General features: G+C 49.1%; 1 protein-coding gene across 2 annotated transcripts in view; it reads left to right on the forward strand.

The window, feature by feature from the left end:
- Positions 1–19,489, forward strand: part of SPON1 (spondin 1) — a 263,015-nt gene that overhangs the window by 241,396 nt on the left and 2,130 nt on the right. For both annotated transcript variants that reach the window (XR_006714095.1, XM_045484602.1), the window contains exons 8-15: positions 6,639–6,840; positions 7,801–7,941; positions 8,405–8,480; positions 9,434–9,616; positions 14,951–15,121; positions 15,214–15,381; positions 16,126–16,290; positions 18,027–18,290. Coding sequence is in view for 1 of the 2 variants with exons in the window: in XM_045484602.1 (XP_045340558.1) it covers positions 6,639–6,840; positions 7,801–7,941; positions 8,405–8,480; positions 9,434–9,616; positions 14,951–15,121; positions 15,214–15,381; positions 16,126–16,290; positions 18,027–18,290 (1,370 nt within the window). In the remaining variant the exon portion in view is untranslated. The remainder of the gene's footprint in view (positions 1–6,638; positions 6,841–7,800; positions 7,942–8,404; positions 8,481–9,433; positions 9,617–14,950; positions 15,122–15,213; positions 15,382–16,125; positions 16,291–18,026; positions 18,291–19,489) is intronic.

Raw genomic sequence — 19,489 nt, forward strand, 5'->3', positions numbered from 1 at the left:
GATGCTAGAAAATTGCTAAAATTGCCCCCAGGCCCGTACAGATTCAAGTCTGCCATATTACCCAACCTAAGGTCAGGCGTTTTGTGCAGGGATTGGTTGCCCCAAATTTCCTACTCCTTAAAACTCACCAAGGTCTGGAAGGATACGTCACTCAGGTTACAGATTTGGCCAAAGTGCGTCGGTGGAGAACAATTTGCATCGTGTCTTACAAGACATGTGAGGTTCTCCAATGGTTAAGTCCATCAGCTGAGCAGAGTATCAGGATGGCCTGTTGGGTCAGGCTTGATTCGGTTTCCCCAGCACCAGACTCCTGAGCAGAGATGTCTTTGCCCCTTAGGTTGTCACTATGAATAGTGTCACCCATAGTTTACAGGATACAAATGACAATTCTGACAAAGCAAGCCACATGCTCAGGGAGATGGGAAGGTAACAGGTGGAGTGGTTGGTTTCTATGGCAATGGAAGACGACGTATGCCCCCCAAGGCCTTGCTGGACCCCCAAGGGGCCAAGAGCCAAGGAGGGCTGGGGCGAAAGCAGTCCCCTCAGATGTCCATGCTGTGTGGTTTGCACCGACAGGAAGGCAGGCCCCGGACCATACACTGTGAGTCCCTAGTGAGCAAGGCTGCAGTTCTTGTAGAAGCCAGGTCTTTAAAGAAGCTGGTAGAAGCTAAAGCCACTCACCTACACGCCAGTAAACGCACACCTGGGAAAAGATGAAATCCCCCAGTTTGTGCCTACGTAGTGGACTAGGTGTGTGGGGGACGTTAGCGGTTTATAAAGGCTTCCTCAAAAAGCATCGTGGGAGCCTCACAGAAACCCTGCAGGTAGGTGGTGTCAGATGAAGAACCTGGGACTGGAGGACAGTGAGTGACTTACTGCCAAGACCTAGAGCTGGGGGTGGAAGAGCCCAAGTCCTCACACACTGCCTTGTTCAGCCCGCCCGCTGGGCACCTCGGTCCTGGGATGAAGCTTAGGGTTCCTGTCCTCAAGGAGCTCCCAATCTAGAGGGGGAAGACCAAATGATGACAGGGTGATGTCGATCATAGGGCACAGCTTCAGAGAGTAGGGAGAGACACCACAGGCACTGGCCTCAGTCAGGGAGATCCCAAAAAGCTCCAGGATGAGGTGACTCATGACCTGAAGCTTGAAAGAGGAGTAGACCAACACTCATCAAACTCGAGGTGCATCCAGAGCACCTCGAGGGGTCGTTAAACTAGAATGCTGGGTCCTACCCCCAGAGTCTCTGATTAAGTAAATCTGGGGTGGGGCTCAAGAATCCGCATTTCTAACAAGTTACCAGGGGACCGCACGGTGCAAACCACTGCAGAAGAGCTTTCCCAGCAGACACAAGTGCACATGGGACCTGCATCTAGGCTGGTCTGGCCGGGGCACAGGGCGGCGGATGGGGTGGGCGGCAGGAGGCTGGAGAGGAGGGCGACACAGGGCCTTGCTGGGCTGCTGACACCCAAGCCAGGGCTCAGACCAGGCTCTTCCCCACTCCTGTAACAGAACATAGACTGGCATCAGGCTATAATGTGTAGTCCACTCAGGAAGGCCTCCCTCCACTTCCCCCCTCTCTTTTCTGATCTCTTTACGACCCTACACTGCTTCTCTCACGTGCCAGGCACTGGACTAAGCACCGTATGCAAGTTCTCTCATTAAACACAGTAACCCTTTGGAGTAGACATATGGAGATCCCCATTTTACAGACGGGGACGCTGAGGCACAGAATGCTTTGGTAATTTGCCCCCAGGACCCGCAGCTCAAAGAGGTGACGCCAGACACACACCCAGGCTTCCGTTCCTCTCTGTGCGTGGCTTGACCCCATCTAGCCTGCCAGAGCCCAATGGGTCCAGTTCCACGAGGCCTAACCAGGTCTGGAGTCATTACCTTTGGGGACAGGTGAGGGGAGCCAGAAGCAGCTGGCCTCCACAGAGGGACACGGGGACTCCCCAGCAGCTGAGGTGCACCAGCTGCCAGCTGAACTGAACAGACACGTTGGTCCCCAGCCAAGGATTCCCCACAATTAGCAGCCTGGGGGTGTAGAGTCAGGCAGAGCTGCCTTTAAACCTCAGCCCCTACCAGCTGTGTCTCTTTAAAGGTCCATTAACCTTTATACCTTTCCACGCTTGCTTTCTTCTCTACAAAATGGGACAACTCGAACCCCACGGGATTGTCACGGGGGTGGGGAAATAAAATAACCCGGGTCTGCCACCCGGTGTGTGCTGAGTGCATCTAACTCTTCCTTCCCCAGCTCCCCAACCCCCGCCCCAGGGGGCTACCACCATTGTCCTCGCCCAGCCCTGGCCACGGCTGAGACCTCTTCTTAGCCACTTGAGGAGACAGAGGTTGAAGAATAATAGCCTCTTGTGGCTTGGGGGTTGACAGACAACCCATCTCCCCGGCTATATAGCCAGGTCCTTGCTCACCAACCGGAGGATGTGGCCACGGGCGAGTTCTGGTACCGGGGCAGGGCCGTGCTGTCAGCAGCCCCATGAGGACAACAGAGGCAGCAAGCTGGGGAGATGCTCCCCCACCTGTGACGGCACAATGTTGATTGCAGAGTGAAAACGGGGCAGGGAGAAGGAATTTGAAATTGATGATGAGAAGAGTGCTGATTCGAACTAATATTGCCTTGGGTCGTGGTCTTGTCTGCCATTTTTAACTTGGTGATTTTGGACAAGTTGCATAACATAAGCCCGTGAGCCTCAGTTTCCTCATGCATAAATTGGAATCAGTCATTCTTCCCTCAGGTCTGTTCTGAGGATTGAGTGAGGATGTCCAAAAAAAGAAAGAAAGAAAGGCTTGGGCATTGGTAAGCACTGATTTGTAAAGTCCATCCCAACACGGCTAGGCACACAATGGAACCGGTAAGCAAAGGGTTAATGGAACTGCCCTCAGCTGCAACTTTTCAGCCAAACGTCTTTCATTTGCCTTTAAACTGCCCTGATTCTGCTCCTGGGAGGAGGTGGGGCTGAGTTTTATCCTGTCTCCTCCTTTTGCTGCCTGTGGAGGAGCTTGCTGGGGACTCCATGTCTCTCAGTGATGGTCTTTGCTGAGTATCAGGCAGGCGAACTTGGGTTTGGCTACAGATTTGGTGAGACAGGCAGGAGCTCTGCGCCCCCCGTTGGTTTGTCGGCCCCGAGCTGCTAACAGGATTCTGGTGACTGGTCCAAGCAGTTGCCTAGGCTCTTTGTCGAGGGGCCCGACCTCAAGACCCCACTCCGACTGGGCACCACCGGCCTTCGGCACCTAAATTAACCTGCAGCAAGAAAATGGCTTTGGGTTTGGTTTAGACAGCGGTCTCTTGGTGAGTACTGCATACTCCATGGCATGGGAGCCTGCTTATTTCTTCCTCCCTCTGGTTTGGCTTTCTTAGATTTCTTCCTCTCACTCGGCTGCCTCCAAACACAGGATTTGGGTTCTCTTCGTCTCCTTTTCTTTCTTTTCTTTTTTTTAACGTTTATTTATTTTTGAGACAGAGACAGAGCATGAACAGGGGAGAGTCAGAGAGAAAGGGAGACACAGAATCTGAAACAGGCTCCAGGCTCCGAGCTGTCAGCACAGAGCCCGATGCGGGGCTCGAACTCACGGACTGCGAGATCGTGACCTGAGCCCAAGTTGGTCGCTCAACCGACTGAGCCACCCAGGTGCCCCTCCTTTTCTTAAGAGAAGGCAGACTAGCCAATTGTTTGGTTCAGTCAGTGAAGCTCTGAATTTTAGGGAGGAACTAGAAACTAGGAAGCCATTTTGTTCTGTGGGTGAAGCCTCAACTTTTGCAGAGGAACCAGTGCCCACGGAGGCACTCTGGGCTTCATTAGGCTTGCTGCAGCTTGTGATATCTTCGAATAAAACCAGCCGTGTTCTAATTGGAAAATGGGAAGTCCCTGCTTGATCCCCACATGCAGCCCTTTGGGCTCTGTTCTCCAAAATAGGGCAATCTTCTTTTGTAACACTGGCCACAATAGTCCTTCGACTCTTGAGAAAAATGACCAATTAATGAATCCGTAAATTATACCACCTTGCAATTAGATTTGTGTTGTAAAAAGGGGTAGAGACTTGGAAACTGGGCCTTTAAGATTTTTTCTGCATCTTGTTTGTGTATTTGTATGTGTCCATGTGTGTGAGCTATTTGCTCTCCATCTGCATGGTGTTGCTAAAGTTAATTTGTAAAAGAGTTCTGGTTAGTTAAAAAGCAAACGCTTGTTCGAATTGGACATTCTAAAACTCAAAGACTGAAACTAACCCAAATGATTTTCACATGATCTTGCAAAATATTGAGTAGTAAAGCTAATTTAAGGTTGCTGGTTTAATTAAAATGGACACGTGCTTAGAATTAAAAGCACTATAATATAAAACTTTTATTCTGCTTGTGTTTATTGAAAGTCACATAAGTTCCTGTTATCTCCATTGCAAAATTTGTCAAGGGGAAGAAACTTAAAAAAAAAAAAAAAAAAAAAAAAAAAAACCTTAGAACTTTTTGTAATGCCTGATGAAGTTTTAAGCACCAAGCCTGGAGAAGACCGGCAGGTAGACTTTACCAGGAGCCAAAAACAACAGGTAATTTTCAATATTTGCTGGTATTTATAGATCCCTTGGCAAGCCGGGTTGAAGCTCTTTCCCCTGCCATTCAGTGAAGTCCTCAGAAGTTGTCCAAACACTTTTAAGTAGGGGAAAGTAGGTAATGTGCATTGAGGGCACTTGTTGGGATGAGCACTGGGTGTTGTATGGAAGCCAATTTGACAATAAAGTCTACTTAAAAAAAAAAAAAACACTTTTAAGCAAAAACATTCCTAGGTTTGGATTGCCACTAACCATTCAGAGCGACAGTGGAGCAGTGTTTGCAGCACAAGCCAGACAAACCATGCCCAATGCCTTGGGTGTCCAGTGGAAATTACACACTTCCTGGAGACCCCAACCAGCTAGAAAAACCAAGGAAAAAAAAAAAAAAAAAAAAAAAAAAAACCTTTGGCAAATATCTGCCAAGAAACTAACTTGGGGAAGAAGCCTTGCTGGTTGTTCTTGACAAAGATCTGCCAAGAAACTAACTTAACTTAGGGAAGAAGCCTTGCTGGTTGTTCTGCTTTAGGTACGAGTGGCCCCTAGACATGGGCTTGAGTTAATAAGCCCTTATGAAATGGTATATGGAAGGGTGTTGTTACACCCTTTTCATAACTTAGGAGTTCCTCACATTAGGGAATTGGATACTTTCAGGGAGGTCCAGCAGGTAAGGTAAGTTCACTTCCAGCAGGTTGACGTGCCCCACAGACGTGCCCTTGCACCGACTGTATCCTGGAGACTCGGTATCACTAAAGACCTGAAGAGTGAGCACCCAGAGGGCCAGCTCCAACTTCAGTGAGGCTCACTCTTCAGGGACACTGAGGGGAGTCAAGCCGTGGATTCCTCACATTCAACATACAAGAATCCGCAGGTTCCCTACAGCCTGCCAGCAAGGAGGACCTCAAAAAAAGCACTGCTTGGAGCAGTGAGCCTCTGGCAGACCCCTCCTATTCAGGAGAGCTGGCCTGAAGACCTCAATACATGCAACAAGCTTGGTTAAAACACCTCTCCCCAAAGGTCCTAGATAAAATGTAGTACAAACACTAATAACCAAACTACAAAATCTTGGTAATGCAGGGGCACCTGAGTGACTTGGTCGGTTAAGTGTCGAACTTCAGCTCAGGCTTGTGGGTTACAGCCCCGTATCGGGCTGTGTGCTGACAGCTCAGAGCCTGGAGCCTGCTTCAGATTCTGTTTCCCTCGCATGCTCTCAAAAATAACTCTTAGTAATGCAGAATGTTGGGTTTCAGCCTGGGACTGAAGAGTATCTCTAAGTGAGTGCAGGAAGTTTCCATTCCCCAACTCTAATCTGTGCCCCATCTCAGCAGGAAGTAACTAGAATGGTCATCATCCCAATTCCCTCAAGAATGAGGAATGATCAAAAGAGGGTAGGGATTGAAACCGGTAACCAGAGAGATAATGTGGCTGATCGCAGCTGCAGACTAGTAAGTGCAGCTGTGACTCTTTACCCAGAACTTTTTCATTTGCCTTCCAATTTCCCCGACTCTCCTCCTTAGGAGCAGATTTGAGGCTTGCCCTTGCATCTCTGCCTTTGGCTGCCTCTCAAACTCTTTCCTTGCTGCATCCTTGGTGACTCAGTGATCATCTTTGCTGGGCATCAGGCAGACAAACTTGGGTTCAGTTACAATAACACAAAGTATTTGTTCGTTTACTCAGAAACAGTGAGCATCTACTCTGTGCCAGGCACTGTTGTAGGCACTGGAAATCAAGCCATAAATAAGACAGACAAAAGCCCTGCTTTCCTGGGGCTCACCCTCCAGTGAGAGTTGACAGTCAATCAACAGCTGAACAATAAGAAACATCTACAAAAACAGTTTAAGTGCCTTGAACACATTAAAACTGGATACGATGGTAGCATACGATTCTCTCCACGTGTGGCCAGTGGAAGGGCTCAGGATAGCAAAGGGTGTAAAACAGGAGTGGCCACAGGCAGAGATCAGTGGAAGACCAAGAATCCTTGGTCCTTCTGTCCTCTCTTCCTTCAGCTCTGGTCTGGCCCGATGTCCCTCAGTGTGTGTACCCCCCAGACCCCCTAACGTAACGTATTTGGTTTCCAGGAGAGCGGCACCCTCGGCTGAGTTTTCAGTGGACAGGACACGCCACTTGATGTCCTTCCTGACCATGATGGGCCCCAGCCCCGACTGGAACGTAGGCCTGTCTGCAGAGGATCTGTGTACCAAGGAGTGCGGCTGGGTCCAGAAGGTGGTACAAGACCTGATCCCCTGGGACGCCGGCACTGACAGTGGGGTGACCTATGAGGTGGGTATATGCCTGTGGTGGTGAGGGACAAAGCTTTCTGGGTGCTTTCTCTTCCCCCAGCCTTGTGCTGGGGGTCCCGGACACAAATGTGGTAAAGGAATCCACAGTCTGGAAGGGGAGGCCGGCATAGTTTCACCCTCACATACCATATACAGTATGACCCACACAGCTGGCCAGGAGGCCATGGAGAGGGAATCTGCTAAAAAGCAGTTCATAGATAAGCAAGGGAACAGCAGGAAATGGGCATGGAAGCAAAAAGCAAGAGATGGGGGTGAGAATAGGGAACAACAGAAGCTGACGTATGTGAGGTTGGGCCAGATCCTGGAGGTTTCCAGACACCTAGGTTAAGGACTTTGGATTCTCTCCTGATTTAATATTTTTCATTGCATTGAAATCCGAAGCCATTGGAAAACCAGTGGCAGGGCAGTATGTCGGAAAACCCCAGTTTGTGGGCCAAACTGGGACTACCACCTGACTTGTAAATAAGGTTTTCAAACCCCGCCGCCCGCATTCAATTACATGTTGTAGGGAGCTGCTCTCTCCCTACAAAAGCTGAGTCAAGTAGCTGGAGCCAACACAGTGGGACCCACAAAACCTAAAATATTTACCATCTGACCCTCTCTAGATTAGTTTGCCAACGCCTGGTCCATCAGGAAGAGCTCTGGATTCAGGCCAGCCTGGTTCAGCTGTTTCCTAGTTGGGATGAGCTCTCTGAAACTTTGTCTTCATCAGGACGTAATCCTGAGTACCTGGGAGAATCTGAAAATCGAGGTCTACCGATTTTTTTTTTTGCACGATACACGGCGTGAATAGAATTGCATTAACACCAGAGGCAGAGCTGTTGTGAAATCCCTAACAATTAGGTTTTTGTTCTGATCGTATTACAATCAAGTTGCTTTTGTGGTTTTTAAACACTCTGTTTCCCACACTCTCTCTCTGTGTTCTCTTCCCCGCTGACAGTCACCCAACAAGCCCACAATTCCCCAGGAGAAAATCCGGCCCCTGACCAGCCTGGACCATCCTCAGAGTCCTTTTTACGATCCAGAGGGCGGGTCTATCACTCAAGTAGCCAGAGTTGTCATCGAGAGAATCGCCCGGAAGGTACTGGGGCTAGAGCTCACCCTGCCACAGACCCTTCCCACCAGGAGCGCAAGCCGACTGTACCCCTATCTGCTCAGGAATCATGGGGTCCCTGGCGTATTCCAAAACACAGGACTCCTGGACCTCCTGAGGTTTCTAAGCATGAAAATTATTCGTAAGATCTAAATGAGCAAAATCAACATTACAGTGGGGTTCTGCGCTCCACTGAATGATTTGGTCCAGACAGATAGGTATCCTAGTGAGTTCCATAACTGATTACTGACGTCTGCCATGGGTCAGGGACTGGGAAGCTGTGGCTTTCTTGCCATTTCTCTTTCAGTGTGATTGTAAATGTTGGCTCGGAACTCCACCGTGGCCTGGGATTTGCACGCAGGGTGGGCATCCGATTTTACCTCCTCCCTCGTCTGACCCCAACACGTGCCACTGTTTGATGGGAGCCCTCCAAGAAAACTTCCTTTTGCAGGGGGAACAATGCAATATTGTACCTGATAACGTCGATGATATTGTCGCGGATCTGGCTCCAGAAGAGAAAGATGAAGGTATGTAAGTTTTCTTGGTTGCAGGTAGCAATATAACCTGGCAATACCTTCTGAGAAATCAGTTTGCGAACAGGTTTTCAGAGCTGCAAAAATAGTATGTCCTTTGACTTGGCAGTCCCTTCTTTGAGGACTTCTTTCTGGAAGATAAGCCAAAATGAGGCCAGGACTCAAAGAAGATGTGTTCACCAGTACTGGGCCTTTGCATGGGCGTCCTGGGACCCCCGGCACTCCCCACTTTGATGGTCACTCTGGCCTGTGAGGCAGCGTGGACACGTCCACTTTCCCGGCAAGGAAAGGGAGGCCTAGATCCTACAGTCAGGAGAGAGCAGCAGGCCCATGCCTTCAGCCCCTTCTCTCATGGGATCTGGAGCCACACCACTTGGGCTTTTTTCTGTGGCCTTGGGCAGGACGCTTCCATGCTACCTCACTGTCCTCACCTGTAGAATGGGGATAATAACAGAACCTGCCTCGCTGAGTGTTGCTGTGAGAACCAAATGGGACAAAACATGTAAGGTTCTTAAAACGATGCTGGTGTGTAATAAGTGCTGGGCGAACATTGGCTGCCCTCATCGTGACACCTGTGTATGGGGTCGTTGAGAAGATTAAACAGCAACACACACACACAAGGCTGTGCTTCCCCAATTGCCTGTGATCTGCCTGTACACCCGCAGAAACCGTGTCTGCCAGGGGTGAGGGGCCAGAAATGAGAGACCCTCATGTGTTGAAGGGAAGGGCTAGTAGGACTCTTCCCTGTCGCTTAGATACTCCTGGAATGATTAAAATATCGCCTTTAAAGGCAAGTGAATAGCTGCTTCCACCCCAAGAGCGCCCAGGTTTGCTGAGGCAGGGCAGGCAACACAGATTTTCTTATCCCCAAAGGAGCTTGCGTGGGGATAGGGCCGGCTCCGGTGTCCACAGGCTCCCAAGGAAAACCTGTCCCACACTCTTTCCAGATGACACCCCCGAAACCTGCATCTACTCCAACTGGTCCCCGTGGTCCGCCTGCAGCTCCTCCACCTGTGACAAAGGCAAGAGGATGCGGCAGCGCATGCTAAAGGCGCAGCTGGACCTCAGCGTCCCCTGCCCGGACACCCAGGACTTCCAGCCCTGCATGGGCCCCGGCTGCAGTGACGAAGGTGAGGCTACAGCCCAGGTGAGCGAGGAGCTGGCAGAGGCTTGTTCTGTGTTGTGGCGAGGGGCGCCTGGGTGGCTCGGTCAGCTAAGCATCTGACTTCGGCTCAGGTCATGCACTCATGGCTTATAGGTTAGAGCCCCGCATGGGACTCTGTGCTGACAGCTCAGAGCCTGGAGCCTGCTTCGGATTCTGTGTCTCCCTCTCTCTCTCTGCCCCTCTCTTGCTAGCACTCTGCCCCGCCCTCTCTCTCTCTCTCTCAAAAACCAACATTAAAAATATTTAAAGAAAAAAAGAAACAGGTGAGCAGGTTGGCCAATACTGAATCTCAATCCATCGCCCTAGTGGGGCATGACCATCATGGACCTTCGTGTTCTATTCACACCCGAGTTGGAGCACCTCCTTCCTGTGTCAGGACCTCAGGGCTGATTGCAAGGATCCTATCTAGCTCTCTGCTACTGCTCAAAAATCAGGCCTGAGCTGTGAACTTGCATGGCCTCTGTCATGATGGCACAGGCTTCAGAATGGCACTGAGCTGATTGCTGTGCAAAGGTCAGCTGCCTACTTTCCAGGGTACAGCTGTTCTCTCCACCTGGACAGGTCTAGTCTCTGTACCATGAGCTTAACTGTCTCACAGGTGCGATGAGGCAACAGGAAGAGATATAGAAGTTGGGCTGGTTTACGGCAGGAAGAAAACCACTTCCAAGCTGAGTATAATTGAAGAAAGCTTATCCCACTGTGGGTCATTCTCCCTCTGGTTCTTGCTGGGGACAGTAATACGTCTCCTGGCTGCACTCCCACAGTGATTTATTGCCATTTGTGCCTTGGATAAGGCACTTCAGAGGGGAGTGAACCCCCCCACTTCCATATATTCTAGATACTAATCCCTTATCAGATAGGATTTGCAAATATTTTCTCTCATTCCATAAGTTACCGGTTCACTGTTGACCGTGTCCTTTTGCACAAATTCTAAAGTTTCATGAAATCTGGGTTTGTTTTTTCCCTTTGGTTGCCCGTGCCTTTGGTATCCTACCCAAGAAATCATTGCTAAATTAAGTGTCCTGAAGGTTTTACCCTAGGTTTTCTCTTAAGTTTATAGGTCATTGATCCATTTCAAGTTAATTTTTATATACGATATTAGGTAAAAGTCTCCATTCTTTTAAATGGGGGTATCCACCTTTCCCAGCACCACCTATTGAAAAGCCTGTCCTCTATTGAGTGGTCTTGGAACCCTTTTCAGATTATTTGCCGATTTGCGTGAGACTTTATTTCTAGGCTATTCCAGTCCATTGATCTGTAGGTCTGTCTGTATGCCAGCACCCCACAGCTTTGATTCTTGTAACTTTGTAGTTAAATTTTAAAATCGGGAAGTGTGAATCTTCCAACTTTGTTCTTTTTCAAGGTTGTTTTGATTATTCAGGGGTCCTTAAAATTCCCTATGGACTGTAGGCTAGATTTTACTATTTCTGCAATTGTTCGTGCTTTTTGTGCCTGGTGCGTGTACATGCAGCCCAGAAGCTACCCCACTCAACACCAGATCAAGTTCTCCTGTGCTCACATCTGGTTGCCTTCCACACTTGATTATTCAGGGTGTGGCTAGAACAGGAAGGAAGCAGAGACCCCTTTGGATGTTCCAAAGGAATTAGACTGCATGAATATACATCTTATTGTAGCGAGTGCATCTTCGTTTCTTCCTAATCCTCTGGGCCAGCCCTTTAGTCCACGCCTTATCATCTCCCCACTCCCACCCATCTTCCAGGGCCCCACTAGAGGGATCTTCTACAAAGATCTGATCACTTCACTCCCCAGCTAAAAGATCTGTGGCTCCTTATGGCCCATGTGCAAAGTCCTCAGCTTAATTTACAGGGCAAATAGTCCTGCAGCGACCCCGGGTGCAAGGCCAGGGCAAAATGAGCACTGTGACACAAATCCACACCACATGAGTTACACTGCAACACTAAAGACACACAGTCAGTAAAGGCACTTGGGGACAGCCATTTGGGGGTCACTGGAAGAGTTGAGCCTCAAGTCCAAGCTCTACCTGTCAGGTACACAGTGGGTGGTGGCCAAATTCTGCTTTCCTGGGGTAATGTCTTCCCAGGCCCTGGAAAGCCTGAGGTGGGACTTGTCAAGCCTGGTACCCCTAACTATTACTGTACCAGCCTAACCATTATTACACTGGAACATCGTGTTCTTTGTACGGGCTTCCTTTGGTTAGCCTTGTCCCTGGGCCTAATGTGTGGGTCCCAGGAGAGAAACCTACAGTGTCCCCCCGGCACTGCCCGGAGATTAAATCACCATGTGTAGGCATCACACCTCGCAAGCGACAGCCACATTCATGTGCAGGCTGGACTCACAGTTCTTCTGACTTCATCTCCCAATGCCATGTACATAAACACTCCGTACTGGGGTGTTGGCATAAGCTATCCGTTCACCTTAAAAGCAAATCTCCTTTACCCAACAAAAGTATACTCAGGTGTGCCCTCTTGTGTGAAATCTTCCCCTAAACTCCAAGGAGTGGGTTTTTCCCCTCTGTGTTACCTTTGCTGTCATATTTTCAGTACCTGGAATTATTGTGCCCAGCTCTTAGAAGAGAACAAGATCCATATCTTACGTTATCTTTTTTTTTTTTAATTCTTTTTTTTTTCAACGTTTATTTATTTTTGGGACAGAGAGAGACAGAGCATGAACGGGGGAGGGGCAGAGAGAGGGAGACACAGAATCGGAAACAGGCTCCAGGCTCTGAGCCGTCAGCCCAGAGCCCGACGCGGGGCTCGAACTCACAGACCGCGAGATCGTGACCTGGCTGAAGTCGGACGCTTAACCGACTGCGCCATGCAGGCGCCCCACTTACGTTATCTTTTTAACCTCAGAGCATACCACTAGGCATTCAAAGCATTCAGTAAGTCTTCATTGATATGGATAAACGGATGACATCATTTCCTTTTTCTTTTTTTTAAAGAACTAAGACACATGCGTGTGCATGCACACACACACACACACTCCTATGTTTTCACCAAGGGTAGTCCCCACCCCTATTTGGAAACAGGACTACCAAGCCATGCTGCGGGCTTTATCCTCCCCCCGCTCCCCACCTCCAGTGTCCCCTACGTGATCATGGCCTTTGCTAACCCCTAGGGATAGACGCAAAGCCATATATAGCCCAAGATGTCAACACAAAAGAATGGTTCTACTGCCTTCCTCACTCTTCCTCTGTCCCCTGGCACACAGACATTCCCTCCCCACACTACCATTTGTTCTCCATTAGCAGCTGGGGTATTCTCTTGGTTGCCAGCCTCAACAGAGGCAATGAGAGGTCTGTGGTCACTTAGTGTAATCTGTTTGGGTACAAATCCACCCTGTGTTTGTCTTCAGGTCCCTATATCCGAAAGCCAGTCGCAATCTTTACCCTCCAGAACAAAATTCTCATCAGTTTTTCTAGACAGGGAACTGGCAGCTTTAGAGAAGAACTCTAAAATCTCAGGTTCCTCTGAGCAACAGAGCTTACATTGTATCTCAGAATATATATAATACCTTTCCAGCACTGTCCAGTAGAAGTTTGTGATGGGAAAGTTCTGTATCTGTATTATCCAAAATGGCAGCCACTAATCATACGTGGCTACTGGGTACTTCAAATGTAGTTAAGTGACAGAGGGAAGTGAATTTTTAATTTTATTTAATGGTCTTAGATATAGGATACACCCTAGACCATGCAGATATAAAATCTAAGATAAATTATTATATAAAATAAAATATTCTTGTACCCATCCAAGCAGCTTTCAACTGGATTGTCCTGAAATAAGGAGTAATCCATGCACCTGGAAAACGGGCATGTCCTTTTAGAGAACAATTCCTGGTTTCAAGATTTATACCTTTTAAGTTCCCCTCCATCCCCAACTGCCTGACTCCCCTTGAATGCCACCCAGTTCTGTTTTAATTCCAGGATATTTAACATACAGTGTTATGTTAGTATCAGGTGTACAATTCCATACATTACTCCGAACTCATCTGAAGTGTACTCTTAATTCCTGTTACCTAGTTCACCCATCCCCCACGCCCAGAACAGTTTCTGTATAGTTGAGACAAACCAAAAAAGACTTTTAATGCCCCTTGCTTTATTTCTGAAATTCCACAAGTAAAATCCTACAGGATTTGTCTTTCTCTGACTTACTTTGCTTAGCATTATGCTCACTAGCTCCATCCATGTTGCAAATGGCAAGATTTCATTCTGTGTTATGGCTGAATAATATTCCATTGTATACATAGATCATTTCCTTTATCAAGCGATGGACACTTGCGTTGCTTGCATAATTTGGCTATTGTAAACAATGCTGCAATAAACAGAGGAGTGCATATATCCTCTCAAGTTAATATTTTTGTATTTGGGGATAAATACCCAATAGTGTAGCATTGGATCATAGGACAGTTCAATTTTTAACTTTTTGAGGAACCTCCAGTGTCTTTCCACAGTGGCTGCTCTAGTTTGCATTCCCACCAACAGTGCACGAGGGTTCTTTTTTCCACATCCTCCCCAACACCTGTTGTTGCTTTTATTTTAGCCATTCTGATGGGTGTGAGGTAATAGCTCATTGTAGTTTTCATTTACATTTCCCTGATGAGTGATGTTGGGCATCTTTTCATATGTCTGTTGTCTCTCTGTGTGTCATCTTTGGGGAAATGTCTGTTCGTCTCCTGCCCATTTTTAAATTGGATTATTTGGTTTTTGGGTGTTGAGTTTTATAAGTTCTTTATATATTTTAGATACCAGCCCTTTATCAGAGAGGTCATTTGCAAATATCCTCTCCCATTCCGTAGGTTGCCTTTTAGCTTTGATTGTTTCCTTTGCTGTGCAGAAGCTTTTACTTTGATGTAGTCCTAATAGTTTATTTTTGCTCTCATTTCTCTTGCCTCGCGGGACTTAACTAGAAAAATGTTGCTACGACCCATGTCAGAGGAATTACTGCCTGTGCTCTCTTCCAGGATTTTTATGGTTTCAGGTCTCACATTTAGGTCTTAAGCCATTTTATTTTTATGTACGGTGCAAGAAAGTGGTCCAGTTTCATTCTTTTGCATGTAGCTCTCCAGCGTTCCCATCACCATTTGTTGAAGAGACCATCTTTTTCCCCATTCAAAACCGTGCACTGGCACAAAAACAGACCTTGTAGATCAGCGGAACAGGACAGAAAGCCCAGAAACAAACTCGTGATTCTATGGTCAGTTAATCTTTGACAAAAGAGGCAAGAATACACAATGGGGAAAAGACAGCCAGTTCCTTCTCGATTCCTGCCCTGGAGAGCTGGGCACGCGGGCTGCAGCAGCGCCTGCTCGTGTGTTGCAGACGGCTCCACCTGCACCATGTCCGAGTGGATCACCTGGTCGCCCTGCAGCATCTCCTGTGGCATGGGCATGCGGTCCCGGGAGAGGTATGTGAAGCAGTTCCCTGAGGACGGCTCTGTGTGCACGCTGCCCACTGAGGAGACAGAGAAGTGCACGGTCAATGAGGAGTGCTGTGAGTAGGCGTGCCCAGCCAGCAGGGGCTAGGGGAGGAGAGGGGGTGCTCCCAAGGCGGCAGCCGTGACCCCAACAGGGTTGGCCTCCCAGCTCCCAGCAGCTGCCTGATGACCGAGTGGGGCGAGTGGGATGACTGCAGCGCCACCTGCGGGATGGGCATGAAGAAGCGGCATCGCATGGTCAAGATGAGCCCGGCGGACGGCTCTGCGTGCAAGGCCGAGACCTCCCAGGCAGAGAAGTGCATGATGCCCGAGTGTCGTGAGTGGCCGTGGGGCAGGGGATGGGGGCGGTGTGCCGGACCACAGAACCCCTGCCGCTACCACCAGCAAGGTCGGAGGCTGGGCGCGTGCTGGGAGAACATACGGCCCACTGTCCTTGCAAGAGCCATCAAGCGGGGCTTCCCTTGAGGGACATTCTGAGAGAGGCTGGGATGGCAAACTGGCGACCTCTGGAAAGCACTCGTCAGCAGCTGTGTTTTATAGGACCCCAGAGTATCCTGGTGGGAGGCGGGTGATATTGTAATACATTCGGGCAGGACATCCACCCCTCAGGTCATAGGCCCCCACTCTTGTTCTGCTCTGGACATGCCTGGCCCCATAAAGCATTACAACCCCAGCTCTACCCACAAATGCACACAGACCCACACATCAGTACACATGCGCACACATGCACATGAGTAGCGGTCACCCTAGGGATTTTAGCAACAAAGTGTCCAAAAATGTACTGCATGGTCTTGGGGGAGTGTGGGGTGTTGCAGGCGGGGACTTGTGTATTCCTATTGCTGAGCTACATCAGCAGGGGAGATGCAGGAGAGTGACAGGAAGGGCAGTAGTCTGCTGAGCCACTTCTTGCTCCACGGGGTCACTTGGGTCACCTGAAGGCCGTCGGTCCATGGCACTCGACTCCAGGGGCCAGAGTGGGGAACAGAGGGTAGGGGACACAGGGAAATCAAAGAAAGTAAAGGGAGCCTGTTCTCAGTGGCAAACCTGGCTCTTGGCCTAGACACCATCCCCTGCTTGCTGTCCCCGTGGTCCGAGTGGAGTGACTGCAGTGTGACCTGCGGGAAGGGCATGCGGACCCGCCAGCGGATGCTCAAGTCTCTGGCGGAACTCGGGGACTGTAACGAGGAGCTGGAGCAGGTGGAGAAGTGCATGCTGCCCGAATGCCGTAAGTCCTGCAGCCCAGCCGCCTGCTGGGGACAAAGAGCACAGGCTTTGGGTCTCCATGTTAGCACAGATCTTTAACCTTCAGTCTCCTCACTAGCAAGAGGGGGTCCTGCTACCAGCTACACGACACCCAAACTGCACGTTGCTATGAAGTCTAAAGAGGAGACGGAGATGGGAAACACATAGCACAGGCTCCTTGTCAAGGAGCCTCATTATGTGGCTCTTGCCCTCCCCCCTCCACAACTCTCTGATCCATGGGCTTTCCAACCTTTTTACTTCTATTATTTTTCCCTGTGACCATTTGCCCACGACTAGAGGGTGGACGTGAAGTCAGTAACTTCTGTACTTTTGCAGCCTTGCTAAGACCAGCAACGAAAAGCTCAATGCCCACCCCCGCCTCTTCCAAAACCTCTTTGATCACCTGCATTTCTCGGGTACTGATCTCCAAGGAGAGGGAGGAAGCCCATTTTTCTGGCTAATCTTCCAAGAGAGCTTCTCTTTTAGGAAGTAGAAAGTCAGACAGGCTTGCTAGGATGGGTTTTTTTGGCTTCCTCTGAGAGGAAGGTCCCAGCTTTGTTCCTTACACAGATGACCGCCCCCTGCTCAACTGTAAAATAGCAAGAAACATTTCCTAGGTTCCTCTGAGGATTAAACCACATAACTGGTACAAAGTGCCAAACACTAGACCTAGCAGGTGTGTTACACTCAGTGTTACATATTACAGTTCCCGAGCTGTTTTAGCTACATGTGGTCATGTGTGGAGATGACCCAGACCATCAAACTGAGGCTGAGGCTTTGAATAACTAAGGTTGACCCTGTGTTCAACCCATCTCACCAAGCGTGGGGGCTCCAGAACCTCTGACTGAGACACTTACCCACTGAAATGTATATTCACAGGGTTCACTGAATGGAGAACAACGCTTCCTGTGTGCCAGGAACTGAGCTGGGAAGATTTCATTTAGTCTTCACAACTCATGAGAAAAATACCATTATCCTCATTTTACACATAAGCTGCCTGAGCTCACAGGGAGAAAGGCCAAAAACTACTGACCCAAATGAGTTCTTCCTAGATCTACATTCTGCAGACCCAGTGAGGAGTCCAGAATTCTTTGCCTCCTTAGGTCACATTCTCAGAATCAGACCGTTGCGTTATTTTCCCTCTACTTTGTGAGGTGTTGGCTTAATAAGAATTTGCTGGATCCTATACCCTGATAGACCATTAAGACCCCCACTTGTCCCCACCCCTCTTCTCTAATGAATTTTCTGATTCTGGCTCCTGCGATTTTTGCACAAACTGCCATCTATAGGACCCGGGGAGATGTTGAACGAGAAGCTACCAGAGTCTTACTGCAAAAGTCACAGTGGCCTTGGGTATTGGTCCACAGGGGTCAGCTCTGAAAAATACCCAGTCCTTGGGACTGTGGAAGATGGCTCTATGCCACTTAGGGCTGATTTGACAATACTCTAGCTGCTCACAGGGAAGGGTGAGAGACTCTGAACATATCTTCCAAATTCCTCGAGTCATTTGGGCACAGAAGGTGGGTTATGACCTGGGCACCAACCCTGTGGGCTGAAGTCAATCTGCGTGTAGGAACCTCCCAGTTTCTTCTGTAAAATGGGAAAACAGCACCTTCTCTGCATCTCTCAGACTTGTGTGGAGATGTTCAGAGGAAAACACAAGTGGCCATATGCTGTTTCAGACATGAGATCCACTCCTGCCCATCTGTGTCTTGCCAGCCATTGACTGTGAGCTCACCGAGTGGTCTCAGTGGTCGGAATGTAACAAGTCCTGTGGGAAAGGCCACATGATTCGAACCCGGATGATCCAAATGGAGCCACAGTTTGGAGGTGCACCCTGCCCAGAGACCGTGCAACGAAAAAAATGCCGTATCCGGAAATGCCTGAGAAATCCATCCATCCAGAAGCTGCGCTGGAGAGAGGCCCGAGAGAGCCGGCGGAATGAGCAGCTGAGGGAAGAGTCCGGAGGCGAGCAGTTCCCAGGTACTGCTCCCAAGCCTGAAGCTGGAGTTCGGGGGGGGGGGGGGGGGGGGGGGGGGGGAAATGTCAAAGCAGGGGAAGTGGGTCTTGAAAATTGATAGGGGTTTGCGAGTTGAAGGCATCCCCAGCAGCAGGGACAGGGCTCGCCACGGCACAGAAATGCCACAGAGCATGAGATGGTCAATAAATAGGGGGCAGATGGAGCAGAATACAAGGGGAGAGGCAGGAAACCTGGAGACGTGGGGACCAGACCATAAGCCTGCTGAGGTTTTGAGACTTGATCCTGTGAGAAGTTCTAAGCAGGAGTGACTTAACACACCTGTGCTGAGGTGGCAAAAACAGAGGCCCAGAGGCCACTTCTGTTTGTAGCCCAGGAAAAAGAGTGTGTCCCCTACTCTGGCACTAAAAAAACAACAAAAACCTGGGGCTTCACTGTTGAATAAGCTGGTCCACAAGCAAAGACTACAATGTCATTATTTCATACTTTTGCCAGTGACAGATTCATGGTTCAGCCCTTAGTACAGACTGATTGATGGTGTTTGGATTCTCTGGAGTGGGTGAGGAAGGTGTCATGTTTGAAGGTTAATAGGTACACTGTGTTGCTATTTTAAAAGGCACAGCTCAATTTACCCCACATTCTCTTTCCTAAGGCCTTTCACCCCGACAGGACAGAGAAATACAGATCTGAAGAGCCACCTGATCGTTCACTGTCCGTTAAGGAGAGGTGTGCATATCAAAGTGCTATCTGTTGGGACAGGGTAGTCAGCCATTCACGAAATGGTGATTAAGCCCAACTATGTGCCAGGCAGACACTGTGCCATGGCCTTCTCCTCCATAAAACTTAGCATAGTAAACGTGCCTGGTTGTACAAGAGTAATGTAGAGGATCTTGAAAACATTTTTTGAAAAGATCTCCTGTAACCTCTGAGTCAGGTTAAGTTTTAAGGCAAGCATGTTTATCTGTGTAGGGAAATTAATCACACTTGAATGTATTTAGGAGACCACGTACCTGGGGAGCAAAGCATTAGGATAAAGTGGTTTAATTGCTCGAGTGCTAACTGCCATCACCAAGCCACCCCGAAACTACTAGGATTCTGCAGGTCCGTGGCAGGAGCTGGCTCAGCTAGGTGGGTCTTCTGAGGTCCTGCTGAGACTCCTGTAGCTCCTGACAACTGGAGGCTCGGCTGGGGCTAGAAGGTCTAG

This window comes from Leopardus geoffroyi, chromosome D1 (genome assembly GCF_018350155.1).
Source record: "Leopardus geoffroyi isolate Oge1 chromosome D1, O.geoffroyi_Oge1_pat1.0, whole genome shotgun sequence".
Lineage (NCBI taxonomy): Eukaryota > Metazoa > Chordata > Mammalia > Carnivora > Felidae > Leopardus > Leopardus geoffroyi.